A 14,852-nucleotide genomic window follows, 5' to 3' on the forward strand; every position below is an offset into this window, starting at 1 on the left:
CAAAGAACTTCTCTCTGCTCAAATCAGATCCTGAGACAAAGGAACTCTTTGAAAACTCGCGCGTACTCGGTGCTTACCGCCGGAACACCAATTTAAGAGATTCCTTGGTTCGCAGCAGTCTTCAATCCGGCGCTAACACAGGGGATGAACCCCATGGAACCTTTCCGTGCCACCGCCCACGATGCAGGACCTGTGCCCATGCCAATCCAGCCTCCCAGATCAACACCCCTGGTGGACCACTGACAATACGACAGAGGTTCTCGTGCACGACCAGTAACATCGTTTATATTATCACTTGTCGTGCATGCACCATGTCGTACATTGGCGAAACAGGACGTAGGCTCGGTGACAGGTTCTGCGAACATTTAAGATCTGTCGAGAGGAAAGCTGACCTGCCCGTAGCAAAACATTTCTCCTCGCCTGGTCACACAACAGATGACATGATGGTGTCTGTTGTGCGATCAGGCCTTACGAACATCAGTGAAAGACGCAGCGCGGAAGGCCGCCTGATCTTCAAATGCCGCACTCTACAGCCGCGCGGCATAAACATTGACTTTGCTTTTATTTAAATGGACTCAGTTAGCGCGCGCGCACGCAATGTTGCCACATTCAAAGAAAATGACGAGCGCTGACTTTAACGGCTATTTTCCACTGATGAAGGGACAGAAGTCCCGAAACGTCTGGATTCATTTACAAAAATTAGCGCATAAACGAAACTCTAACTTTATTATGTAATATATGCAAGGGCTGTTCAGCGCCTGGCTCTAATCTTTTCACTGGTAAGTTTTTACGTTTGCTGTGTAAGGAATTTATTTTAAGAAAAATAGGCTTTAAAAATGCATGTAACTTAGTTGTAAAGGTTTTTTAGGTCTATTTAACTTGCCGTTTATGTAAATCTTATCGTCAGGATTTTAAAGCGCAAATAATTAACAAATACAAACACTGCGTAAAATAATACGAATACTGGCCCGTAGTTAGGTCTTCTACAGTCAGTATACGAAGTCGTGTACGGGTGATATAAGGACGTGACATGATGTATAAGGTACCGTTTAAGGATCAGTATACGATCAGTATACTGAAATGAAGATTATAAATAGCTAGTAGATGAATTCATGCCGGAGTGATCACAGCACAAAAATGCGGTGGTTGATATCCCCCAAATCCTAGTGGACATTAAGTGGTTATTTCTAGAAACAACGAAATTCAGCAAGAAAGACGAAAAAATAAAACACGAACCTTCAGCATGGGATTTAGCTTCCCTCTTCGACTGAACACACGTGGACGAATAACAACACTCTAGTGACACTCTAGTGACAGCGACTTCTAAACCTTTACGGCGAGGGTTAATGACTTCTACAACTAAACACGGCAAACTATGACCACCAGTATTTCTTCCATGATGTCGTAGAGATGATAAAGAAATAAAAAACGCACCCGAGTGCATTGTTGAGTTATATAAGCACGCGTGAATTTTTAAGAACACAAGAGAAGTGCATAGAGAAGCACGAGGCGCAGCCGAGTGCTTCTCGCACTTCTCGAGTGTTCTTAAAAATTCCCAAGTGCTTATATAACTCAACAATGCACGAGGAGAAAGTTTTTTATTTCTTTTATGAAATGTTAAAGAAATTGCGCGCGCTAAAACTCGTGACGTAAGCAGCGTGCATTATAACTCGATAAAGCACGCGCGTGACGTATGCAGCGTGCTTTATGGAGCTATAATGAATTCAAACTGACCAATCACAGCGCGCGCAATTACTCGGACATTTTATAATAGGCTATAGAACATGATGTTATCGATGCATCAGGAACTAGTAGAGCCAAAAGTTGGAACGCCACTCGTTTTCAAGATGTGAAATATCCGCCATGATATCTCACTTCGCTCTTTGTTTTTCCCCTTCAAAATGATACTTAACGTTTCTTCCTTGCCAAAATCTTTGCTCAGGTCGAAACAATGTCTCTGCAACTTGCTGATATCCTCATAATAAAATACCTCGAAAGTGTTGGTTCACAAATACGACAAAATCACACTCGACCGGAACTTCACTTTTCAACTTTGCAGAAACGAGCGCCGCGTTGAATTTTGACCGGATGTGACGTAATATGTTTTTGGATGATTCAGATACGAAAATTTGACGAGTTTTTTGCCCCGCCCCTGTATAAATCTCTATCTACGCACGGCCGTGCGTATATACGATGACGTGCGCATTTGCATCATGGCCAGAAATCGCGGACATCGGATTCGGCGAATTTTGATGCATCGTACATTTAGCGGTCACGAAAGTTGGTAATAGCCGCTGATTCAAAAGCGTGACTTTGGGCTCATAAACATCGACGAAGACACACGAATGAGGCCTACATAGATGAATATTTTGTGAAGTAGGGAAACCACCGGTCAAAAGTATTGCATGATAAAAATAATGAAGCAAAAAATCTTTCAAACGATGGCTTTTGCAGCAAAATTGGAGCAAAGACGGCTGAAATATCGCAGTTCAAAGACAGCGGAATTTGGATTTCAATATGGACTGCCGCCTGGTTTGCTTTTCGACGATTTACGAGATTTTTAAAAGCAAAAAGCAAAGCGAAGAAATCAGCACCGAAGGTGAAAATTGGCCAAATGGTACATCATACGGTACTTATCATCAAACGAGGGCGGCACTTGGGATATTCAGCGAATGTTATCTGCTACGGCGGATCAAAATCTACTTGGGATGCAAATATTGGATTTCAAGCCTCTGAAATATAGAGCGTTGTATGAGCCAAGCTTCGAAAATAAACATCGATAAAAAGCAGGGCCAGTATCATTTGTTGATGAAAAAAAACTAATCAGAATAGCCGAAGGACCTTTCAAGAACTCGAGAAGAGGGCGGCACTTGTTCCCGGTAGGCCAGAACTTGCTCTGTTTTATTTTGTTTTATTTCTCTCATACATTTCCTTTGAGTGTTTGGCGGCCATATTGCCAATTAAACTCGCGCGTGCGTCGTGGCGTTGACCGGAATTTCTGGCCATGTTTAGCTAAGTTGAGTTTAATAGCTGCGAGTTCCCCTCGTTTACTCCGAGTTGGCTTTAACCTCTCGTATCCAATAAGGGCAAATGGAAAATTGTTTTATTTTAAAATTCTTGAACATTTCATTTTCCCGTAAACGAAGTGATAGTGCGAAGAGGCGGGAAAATTTGTGGCGCGGCGTTCACTACTTGAGTTAAATAAACTCGCGAGGAGAGCGAACTAGAGAGTTCTCTTTTGAAAATTTCTTCGAACAATCTTCTCCAAAGTCGTCTATACGTCCTGGAAAATTTTGAAAAAAGTTAAGTTTTACGGGAAGATCCGAAGCAGTATATTTTCTGGAAGTTATACACCTTGTGCAAGTCGAACAAACGGCTGTCACGAAGAAATACGAAATACTTTTTATTAAAGTGTCTGAGGTATTTAGCTTAAAAAAACTAATTGTGGACACTATTTACATTATTATATATCTAAGCTATTTAAAGTTAAAATATTTACACTAAATTCTAAGAAGAAGAAAAAAGAACCGTACTACATAGATAAATAGATAAATAAATGAATAAATAAATAAATGACAATAAAATATGAAATTTTATAATAAAAGTAGGTGAAAGATAAAAATTACAGTTAAGAATTACTACTGTATTATTTAACAATTATTCGCCGAAGGCGAAGTGATTATTGTTGAATAATCACTGAGCCTGAGGCAAATAATTGTTTTAGTATAATTTTTAGAGGTGATCATCAAGAACTTAAAAAAATAACGATAGCAAACAAGAAAACAGCAAACACAAGTGTTCGCTTGCATACGGTGTAAACCACTGAGTTTAAAACATCGATTGCAGTCAGAATTTATTTTATAGTTAAAGCAAAAAACGGAACAAAACAAACACAATGAGAAAGATAGATGTCCGTTACCTTTGTATGATTGTGGATGACTTCTAAGCGAATGCGCGAATCCTCTATAATGAGTAGCTCCGGTGAAAAGAGAACTTAATAATGTTTGCTCAATCGATCTAACTGAGTTTCTCAGTTAGCGCCAAAACCGCCGTGTTTACGATCATTTCTAGTACCTTGAGAACCATTTCTTGAAAATATTTTCGGTCCAAAAGTCTTGGTAGTTAATTTGAAAAATTCCCAATGTTTAAAATATCCAGGACTTGGACTGGTTTCTTTTAAATCAAAGAAATTTTCATTCAGCAAAAGCGGCCATGTTTACTTCCCTGGATGTCAAAGGTGGCGTGGCTAAGTAACCAAGCCTTCAAAGCTATAATCACCTCGCGCGGGGTGATTATAGCCTCATAAGCCGAGCTTCTCGACCAATCAGAATGCTTCAATTCTTATAATCACCTCTGAAATTATACTAAACTATTATATTATATTTAACAATTATTCTTTGAAATCGAGGTGAATAGTGGTAGAATATTCACCGAGATTTCAAAGAATAATTGTTTTAGTATATACACACGAAGTGATCTCAACAACAAGCGATCTCAAAGTTTTCAGAAGGAAACCATTTAAAGTCGATTTAATTGACCTCTCAATTCATGCGTGGAAAACGTACATATAAGCGGCACTAACCGACATGCGCGAAACAGTTTCGGTGAGGGTAAAAGGTATGAGTTTGCGGAATGGCATGTGGCATGACTTGCGGAATGGCATAATTATGTGGAATGTAATTTACGCGGAATAATTCATTGACATAACTTATACTAAAAAGTGCGCCAAATTTTAAAAGAGAAGCCGCCTTGTTAAATACTGCTGGCTCAAACAATCAAGGACTGAGCAGTATGGACGAGGAAACTTCCATAGAACATCGTTGTAAAGATCATTTCACCGTTCAAATCACCGATTTACGCCGAACAGAAGCAGAGAAATTATTTTCGCTATTGGCCGTGACGCTTCCGAGGACTTGAATTATCGACTAGCTGGCGTTGGCTAAGTACAGTGTGAGTAGATCTGTTAACATGAATGAAAACTCTCGTCTTGTATTTGCCTCAAAATACAGAACGATATTCGTTCTAAAGCTACGTACTTCAAGGCAAGACACACAACTGTCAAGTTCAACCCATTTGAAGAGAAGTTTTTAAAAAGACAACGCATTTAAATAAATGAAAGCAAGTGACGTGTTGTTAGTCACTCGCGAAATAATGTGTGACCGTGTCACTGCCTTGTTCCAGGAATCGTTTCTTTCTAAATCAAAACTTGCTTGGGGTGGGAAAAAGCTAGTGGATTCATTGAAGACAACTACTTTTGGTATATTTCTAGCTTTTTTTTACAGCGATGAAAAGATCGTGACACGACTTCTCCGCTGGTGTGACACTATTTACACCGCAGTGGATTTTATCGATGTGCGTCTCGTGATCTTTGCGGTAAATTATATAATAACCTGAATTCTACGCGCATTTTGATTGGTTCTTACTTATGATCTATCAGAGTACAGACGCATAGATGACGTCACGCGGTGGTGTGACTCGCGCGCGTGATCAGAGTTCATAGTCCAAATCAGAGTTGTCGGCAAAGTTTTTCAAACTTGCGGGGCCACACTAAAGCTAAAAAGTTCAGCTTAATTACAAATCTTCAGTGAGAAACAATACGCCAAGCATCGTTCACCTTTTGAAGCATTTAACTGGGCGAAACAAGCTTGAAGAAGACAGTGAATTATTCGAGAAATTATCCGAAATCTGTATGAAAGTTTGACCGATGTTGTACAGTTGGACGACGCCACGGGAAACAAACGTATTGCGGTTGAACGCTTCGGTTAATGCTCACAGATTTGAACAACTTTCCAAATCGGAATAAAGGTTAGTTTTTTCATTGACTTTCAATTGACCATTTTTCTGTTTATTCAATCGGATTAACAGTGCTTCGTATTAACGAAAACTTAAAAGGGAAATGAAAACAACTTTAATAGCTCATCGGTACGGCAGCATTGCTCACACAGAAGTGTGCTGAAGTCTTGTGTTATTATATAAAACAAATAGATTTCATTTTGCCGTGCGTCTGTTCAGTAATAGATCACAGAAGACGTCAAAATGTGGTATGAACATCAGTGACCCACTCGGCTAGCGCCTCGTGGGCCACTTCTCTGTTCATACCACATTTTGACGTCATCTGTGATCTATTACTGAACAGACGCACGGCAAAATGAAATCTATTTGTTAAATAAAATGTATGTTTAGCGAATGATTTTCTTTTTCTATTAAAGAGAAAGCCAAGTATTCACAACAAGTGGGCAGCGATAATTACTCGAAAGTTTTGCTCTATTCGATCGGCGGTCGGTTGCCGCTTTTTTAAGTTAATGTTCAAGTCTTCCACTGAGTTTATATAGTCTTCATAATGGGAGTCGAAAAGCTTCGGATTCATCTCCTTCGCAGCCCGGCACTCGAGCCGAACCGGGAGCGTTGCGTCATTTCAGCCCGAGCAGCTGCGAAGGAGACTAACGAAAAGCAGGGCTAGTAGACTTCTAATGAAACAAATACGCCGTTGTGTTCGTAATCTCTCTGCTTTGTACCCTCTACTTACTGAGGCTGAGATGACATCCGCCAAAACTGGACTTTCTGTCTCGATGTTTTGTTTAACTTATACCAATAACCGCTACATGAATATTTAAATGCAAAGATGTATCCGAGGCATTTTTCGGTTCGCGATAAAGATCTGAAAGATCTACGGTCGGATGCTTTTCCGTCGCTGTTTTTATCTTTTGACTAAAAGCGATAAACCGTCCACAGAATGGAAAATCCTTAGCATTGGGGAAACACTGGCCGCCGAAATATTTTTCGTAGAATCCGTGAAGAACATCATACGACTCTATGCTATCTTCAATCGATTGTCATCATTAAGCCCGCAGTATTTAATAAAGCGGCTGCTCTTTAAAAATTGGCGCGCTCTTCAGTAAAATTTATGTCAATGAGTCATTCCGCGTAAATTACATTCCGCATAATTATGCCATTCCGCAAGTCATGCCACATGCCATTCCGCAAATTCATTCCTCCTTTTACCCTCACCGAAACAGTTTACAGAATCTTCAAACATGGCAAATCTAGTTAATCTTCGATAAAATCCTCGTCACAATCTCGCAAAATGGTCCTTTAACACCACTCAAACCTGCAATCTGATCAAAAACCGGCTTGCAAAACATTTTGACCGTTGAATCAAAGCTTTTGAAGTTCACTTGAACTGAAAAATTGAAAGAGCAGTTGGCGAAGGATCCACCTGAAAGTTTGGATTATAAGCGTACTGAATGTCTGCAGAACTGTGGTGAAAACTGGATGTTTTCTTGCACAAAGACTTTTTCCTGAATATTTGTGGAGGATCTTGGTTGAATAACACTTGATGTTGCTGCCGATAAATCTGCGGTATTCATTTCTGCCGATGCCGGACGAAGAGCGACTTCACGGTAAGCAATTGTTTATCGTTTTAGTACTCGAGTTGTGTGGACATTGTCCTGCAAGTTGCGAAATATGTAGTCTTCTCTTACTTTGAAAACCATCAGGCCAAATTTCTTAGCCTTTTTTTGTCTTTTCTGGTTCAGCATCTTCTTGTATTCTTAGTATTTGCGATTCAGAAACGCCGGCGAAACGCGAGTTTACGCCGGCCATTTTGTTTCAGTTTGGATCAAGCATTATTCACTCCGTAGGGAGTGAATAATGCTCATTAGCCCGAGATAGCGAATCAATCAGATTGCTTGAAACACCAAGATCACTGAGTGTGTATATACTAATATGCTATTATACTAGTTGTACCTATCGGTAAGTGCCAACGAGCGAAATACTCATGTTTGTTCATAAGAACAGATATTGAATGGTTTTTGATAGAACTATATTTGAAATGACCAAAATATGGTAAATTGAATTTTAGGTAATATGTGAAAAAAGTGCTATTTCTCTGGTGTTCATAAATGACACAGGCTTGATAGCCTGCGTAGCAGGCGCCGTAGTTTCCAGCGCGAGTATTCTCGCGATCGCACACTCTTTTAAACACACTAAAAAACGTACACAGATGTCTGCTACGCAGGCTACGGGTTTGACAGATTGATAACTCTTGACAAATCTTTAAATTCTTTTCAACGTTAAAATGTCACAAAATGTAGGCAATAAATGAGGTTTAATCACTGTTTTTTTAAATACAACACGCGATGGTTAAAGTGTTTCCGTCCACAAAAGGGATAGTTGCATTTCAAGAACTTCTTATAAATCAAATCCCAAAATCAAAACTGCTAAGATGCTTTTTTAAAAATAATTTTCAGTAATCAGAGACAGCAATGCAGGGGTCAGATTTCAGTCTCGCATGCGAAGTGTCATCTTCAGTTACGCAAAACTTGGAAAATTTGAACAGAAAACAAAACTTGAACGGTCAAGGATTATTTGGAGACAAAATTTTTATTCAAGTTAACATTACATTTGCCGTTAGAAGCAAAAAACTTTTGACTTTTTGTGTGTATGACATGCAGTAATTTTAGTGAGCGTCGCTTTGTATTGATGTTATTCCTACGCGGAGCGAAAATGCGTGCTAAATAAAATATAAACGGTATTTGATTTGGAATAAATCATCGGTCAAACAATTACTATAAACACAATCAACACTAAAAGGAAGCATTTACCCGACTTCAGCATTCTCATAAGTCAAGAAAACTCTATTCTTGGTTTTCACGTGACGTCATCAAAATTCTAAAACCCAGCATCGCAAGACCCCTGAGTTTTTATCCTTCAATGGCAACTAGACGTACATAATAAATATCCTTTTAAATGTTTTTAGCTCGATAACATTCGCCGTCTTTAAGATAGAGCATTTTGAGTTTCACGCCACACGAGATCAAAGGCCGCCAGAGGACTGTCACGTATTCTTAAAAAAAAAAAAAAAAAAGCCTCATCCCGCGATTTTTAACAATCTGGACAAATGAGGTTTTTCGAGAAGTGTTTTTGTGAATATTTACTTGTTCATGAGGGCGATTTGACCGCTTTTTGTAGCAGAATTTAATTCCAGATGTTTTCATTGATTTTCGGCCGCCATGTTGGAGCCCAAGCAGTTGGGCTCCAGCATGGCGATTCCATACTGTGCTCTCTAAATTTGCGTGAAACATTTTGACTTTTAACTCCAGTACGGAATAACGTACAGACCTGAGACTTGGAAAAGTAGTTTATATAGTAGTTTTCTACAATCAGTAATATTCTTGATTTTTTTTTTACTCAATAGTTTTGGATTTAATTTTTCGCGGCGTGACAGTGAAAACCACCTATTTGAAGTCAACAGTCCGCTTTTGATTTTCATGTCTCTCTTCGATCGTAAATCAAAGGACTCCAAAGTCGAAAGATTATTTCATCGCTTTGAAGACCTTGATGTTCATTTTTTCGGCGGTCGAATATTCTGTAGGGTATTCTCTTTCGATTTAGAATTCCCTAAAGGTGTATTTATCGGTAAAGGGATGAATGACCACATTGAAAATTTTAATTTTAACAGCGAGCCGCGTGGACGCCATTTTGGTCATTTGCTCTCTAGCAAGGAGTGAGAGACTGGGAACCAGTTGGGAAGAACAATACAACCCAAATATGGGGTTTACTTACACCCAAATATGGTCAAAAGTCCCTTACGCAGAACTTAAGATTTTCTCTGCCTATACACTCATACGCACACGGCTCTATGATTCTGCCGCCTCGACAGCCTCGCCTCTTGGCTCGGTTGTCTCGTTGGCAATTATGCTGAAACCGTGACTTTTACAAGTATCTTCAATTAAATATTTCGCATCAATCTTTTTGTTTTGCGTAGTTGAGTTAACTATAACATTTTTGTGGTTTTAGGAAAAGCCGATTGCTGTATTTCTTGTGTTTCAAAACTCGACAAATTTGCTGTTTTTAACCAACTCTGTAGTCGTTATGTTATAGAAGAATTGGTTCATGCTTTTAGCTCTGCGTATATCGAGTTATGGATGCACTTGGGAAGTTTGGAGAGCACTCAAGAAGCTAGAGTTGCTCTCGGCTATCACTTCGAGCAACTCTTACACTTCTGTCGTGCTCTCCAAACTTTCCGCGTGCATCCAAAACTCGATATACGCACACTAAACATGAACCAATTCTTAAATATAACAGACATGTATGAACTGAGAATTAATTTCAATTTTCTGTAGAGGGAGCGCACTGACATTTATTTTTTTCTTATTTGTTAATTGTATTTATGTAGTGCCTTTGTTGTAAATAAAGTATTCATTAAATGCAAAAAAAAAAATGAACTGATAATTAATGAAGAAATTAATGAAATGAACCTCGCAGTGTGTAAGCAATTAAAACAATTGCATTTTTGAGCATGAAAATTATTTTTTTTTTTGGCTCTTTTATTATTATCTGGAGTTCATTCATGTCTTGCATATATTTATCACATCATCCACTCCATTTGTGGGATACAAGAAGCTACAATTGGCCTCCTCCCAACGTATCAAGGCTTCATAGCTCAGTTGGTAGAGCATCGCACCGGTACCGCGGAGGTCATTGGGTTCAAATCTTGTTGTAGCCTTGAACTTTTTTCAGGTAAAAAGATGCTTTTAAAATTGCTTACACACTGCGAGCATCATTTCATTTATTTCACTTTTGAAGTCTGCACTATCTGTTACTCCAATTTATTTGTGGTTTATATTTAGTTTTATACTCGATAACACAAGCCAAGTCAGCGCAGCATTAACAACTATTAGGTACGGAAGTCTTGAAGTAAACAATTGCTCAAAACCCCATTTGAAAAAGGAGCTGTTCTGACTGTGTTTAGGATCATCTGAGCACATTTCATTCTCCGCTTCCTCGTTCCCAGATGCCGCTCTCGTATTGTAAGGACAAATAGGCGCACAGGGGAGGAGAGTAGGGTGAAAGGATTTCCCTTTTCTCTTCTTTCTCCTTCCCATGGTTTCTTGCGATCTTCGCTCGTCACCAATCACTCGCGCTTCCTGTTCGTTGTCCGTTTCCTCGGCAAAAGTACGAAGTGCCTGAGGAGAAGGTTGTCATTCGCTTGTGTATGATGAGCCACCTAGCTCCAAATTAAACCAATCATTTTCCTTTTTTTACGAGGAGACTTGGAATCGAGAGAACACGAGTTAGAGGAACTCGAAGAGACGACAGGTAAGAGACATTGTACGAACTGGTAGAAGGGAAAAGAATTTTGTGAAATGAACATTTCAAGTTGTTGCTATGTCAGCATAATATATGTGCCTGAGGACCTGATCTCTCAGACTTAATTAATGAATCCGGTCATTTATTAACGTTAATGTAAAATACAAGTTTTTTATTATTCGCTGGCTATAGTTATAAAACTATGGCATAAGTTTTCATATCAGTCAGTGTATGGTCTTTCAGTCAAAATCGTAGTAAATTGTCAACACGAAGCCTCATCCAAAGCAAACGAAAATCGTTGCATTTGGTTTCTTGAAACATCGGTTTGAATATGAACTGGTATGAAGTGTTACTTCGCTTTTTTTTCTCGAAAAAGGGCCTTCGGTTACTAAAATGATCGCAAAATAAAAAGCGCTGAATAGAATTTTTTTAAACTTGGCATTCAAAAAGAAGAATAAGTATGTAATGAAATGTGCGATTTTCAAAATAATTGAAACATTTTAAGGCAGCTAATTTGAAGCCTTAACTTAGATAAACATTGCACTCTTTTACCCTACTATTATTTGTATTAATTTTCGCGTGTTTAAATTTCGCGCAATGTTTTCTTTGCGCGAATAAAATTACACGATTATTTTGAAATCGCGAAAATTAGTACTCGCGAAATTTAGTAAGAATTATTAACCAAGCACCTGGGTCGTACTGCGAGAATGGCCGAATTTATACTAGTTTATACTTGAGACGAGTTAGTCATCCGTCTAGACGGATAATCTGTCTTAGTATAAATCTGAAGACGAACTTTGACGAATAATTTGTCTTTACCGAACACCATCTTGAAATAGGAATCTCAGGAAACCCTGCGAAAATACAGAAACCAATCCCTCTTTTGTGGCCGCCAAAACCCTCTTCGTTTTCCGTCTAGATTTAAGTTTAGGAACGGATGATCCATCTAAGACAATATTGGCCCGAGGTAAGGGCGATACAGCGTGGTCAGTTCAAAAAAGACCAAGGGCCAATTATTTGTTTACTGTTGTGAGCATTGTATAAAGGAATATGCGGCCCAACAGATCGATTGCATAATGTCGCTGAATTTTCAAAACAATATGTTATTAGGAAACCTTAGCCTCGCAAAGATTATAAGAGAAATCCTTTGTTTTGAAACATAAGCTCGAGGCTAACATTTTCTTATGTATTGTTATTGGGCGCCATTTGTGCAATCGGGCTTGGACCGGCAATGGAGCAATCTGATTAGTTGGTTTTAGTCAATGGCCCTCTGACTACCTTAGTCGTGTAATGAAGCTAATTAAAGAATACATAAAATCTTTTTTAAGTATACAAAATTGATGCGTATTTTTGTGAATTAAATACTTTTGCAGAGGAGGAACTACCGAAACTTGGAGTCAAGCATGTTGATGTTGGGAGTACTGACACCAGTTTTGGTACTGTAAAGCTCGACAGAGGAGACCTGCAGCAGGCCAAGGAACATCATCAACGTGCTCTAGACATTCAGCTGAAAAGGCTTGGACCCGAAAATGTTGACGTTGCGCGTACGTACAATAACTTAGGTATTGTACATCATGACTTGGGTGACCTGCAGCAGGCCAAGGAGCATTATAAACGAGCTTTAGATATTGGGCTGAAAAAGCTTGGACCCCAGCATGTTGATGTCGCAACTACCTACAGTAACTTAGGTACTGTACAGCGTGCCTTGGGTGACCTGCAGCAGGCCAAGGAGCACCATCAACGTGCTCTGGACATTCGGCTGAAAAAGCTTGGACCCGACCATGTTGATGTCGCAACTACCCACAGTAACTTAGGTACTGTACAACGTGCCTTGGGTGACCTGCAGCAGGCCAAGAAGCATCATCAACGTGCTTTAGACATTCGGCTGAAAAAGCTCGGATCCGACCATGTTGATGTCGCAACTACCCACAGTAACTTAGGTACTGTACAGCGTGCCTTGGGTGACCTGCAGCAGGCCAAGGAGCATTATCAACGTGCTCTAGACATTCGGCTCAAAAAGCTTGGACCCGATCATGTTGATGTCGCAACTACTTACAGTAAATTAGGTAGTGTACATCGTGCCTTGGGTGACCTGCAGCAGGCAAGGGAGCATTATCAACGTGCTCTAGACATTAGGCTGAAAAAGCTTGGATCCGACCATTTTGAAGTTGCCCTTACGCTTTCGAACTTAGGTACTGTACAGTATGATTTGGGTGAACTGCAGCAGGCCAAGGAGATTTTTGAACGTGCTCTAGACATTCAGCTGAAAAAGCTTGGATCTGACCATGTTGAAGTTGCGCGTACGTACAATTGCATAGCTGCTGTCCAACATGACTTGGGTGACCTGCAGGCCAAGAAGCTTTATGAACGTGCTTTAGACATTCAGATGAAAAAGCTTGGACCCAACCATGTTGATGTTGCACGTACGTACTATTACTTAGGTGTTTTACATCTCGACTTGGGTGACCTGCAGCAGGCCAAGGACCTTTTTGAACGTGCTCTAGACATTCAGCTGGAAAAGCTTGGACCCGACCATGTTGACGTTACGTGCACGGACAAAATCTTAGAAAAGGTACAACGTGACTTGGGTGAGCAGAGGAAAGCTTCCATAGACGAGTCTGATTCAGGAATATCCTCTTTACATGAGTCCGAAAAAACTTGTTGATGATATGCATACTACAGGACAACTCGGATTAATATTAATCGGATTAATATTAATCCTAATGATTATTATAATCCAGTTATAGATTATTATAATCTAGTAATAGATTATTATAATCCAGTAATAGATTATTATAATCTATTACTGAGGTTTGAGCCGTGCCTTAATCTATTAAGATTAATATTAATCTTATGTAAGATTAATATTAATCGGATTAATATTAATCTTAATAATAAATCTCAACAACGCAATCCGAAGAGCTTCCGAAGATTGATCTAAGGCGGCCTTATCAATATCTTATGCATTCTTGGACCCTTTTGCTTGGTATCTAAATATAACAGATATCTGATCAGTAAAATTAACAAAGAAAAATGTAAAAGGTTTCACACAATCGTAGAAGTGCTCGATGCAAATACATGCAGAGCGGAATACTATAATTAAAGATAGAAACTTCACGGACAGTTACTCACACACGAAGCGATCATCAGACTGTGCCGTTAGATGCGGGTGAAATACAATTTAAACTACGTTCATGGAGGACGGTTGGAACAGAGACAGGATCGTTCCAACCGTCCTCCATTAACATAGTTTAAACTGTATTTCACCCGCATCTAACGGCACAGTCTGAAGATCAGTAAAATATAAAGATATTTTTTAATTAGTGCGTCTGCTGAAAACAGTAACTGTTTGCAATTTGTTTAATGAGCTACTAAACAATATTTTAAATAAACGTATCTTTCGATTTGCTGTTATCTGAACATTCACGGGCTTTTATCGGGATTATAATAGAGATTAATATTAATCCAGATTATAATATTAATAATCTAATCCTTCCAATTTTTTGCCGTGCCTTAATCTATTACTGGATTATAATAATATATTATTGGATTATAATAATCTATTACTGGATTATAATAATCCTATTATAATCTATTATTATTATAATCCGCGGATTAATATTAATCCGAGTTGTCCTGATACTATTACTAGCTTACTCCAACTTGGGTGGCATTTGAAACGAGCTTTAGACATCCTTCTTAAGAACCGTTCGGCTGATCTTCGTAAGAAGTACTGTTCACTTTTAAAATCCTTGTAGAAT

At 39.1% G+C, this 14,852-nt stretch overlaps 1 protein-coding gene and 1 long non-coding RNA gene across 2 annotated transcripts in view; one reads left to right on the forward strand and one right to left on the reverse strand.

Moving 5' to 3' along the window:
* Positions 1-13,756, forward strand: part of LOC144655126 (uncharacterized) — a 39,947-nt gene extending 26,191 nt beyond the window's left edge. Inside the window, exon 6 of the mRNA XM_078515340.1 lies at positions 12,465-13,756. Coding sequence (XP_078371466.1) covers positions 12,465-13,756 — 1,292 coding nt within the window. The remainder of the gene's footprint in view (positions 1-12,464) is intronic.
* Positions 8,050-9,556, reverse strand: LOC144654897 (uncharacterized). Its single transcript, XR_013571014.1, has 2 exons — positions 9,237-9,556; positions 8,050-8,636 (listed from the first exon to the last, which is right to left on the reverse strand). It is a non-coding gene; the product is annotated as an uncharacterized LOC144654897 (long non-coding RNA).
* Positions 13,757-14,852: the final 1,096 nt, after the last annotated feature.

This window comes from Oculina patagonica, chromosome 5 (genome assembly GCF_052425735.1).
Source record: "Oculina patagonica isolate OP01 chromosome 5, crgOcupat, whole genome shotgun sequence".
NCBI classification, from domain to species: domain Eukaryota; kingdom Metazoa; phylum Cnidaria; class Anthozoa; order Scleractinia; family Oculinidae; genus Oculina; species Oculina patagonica.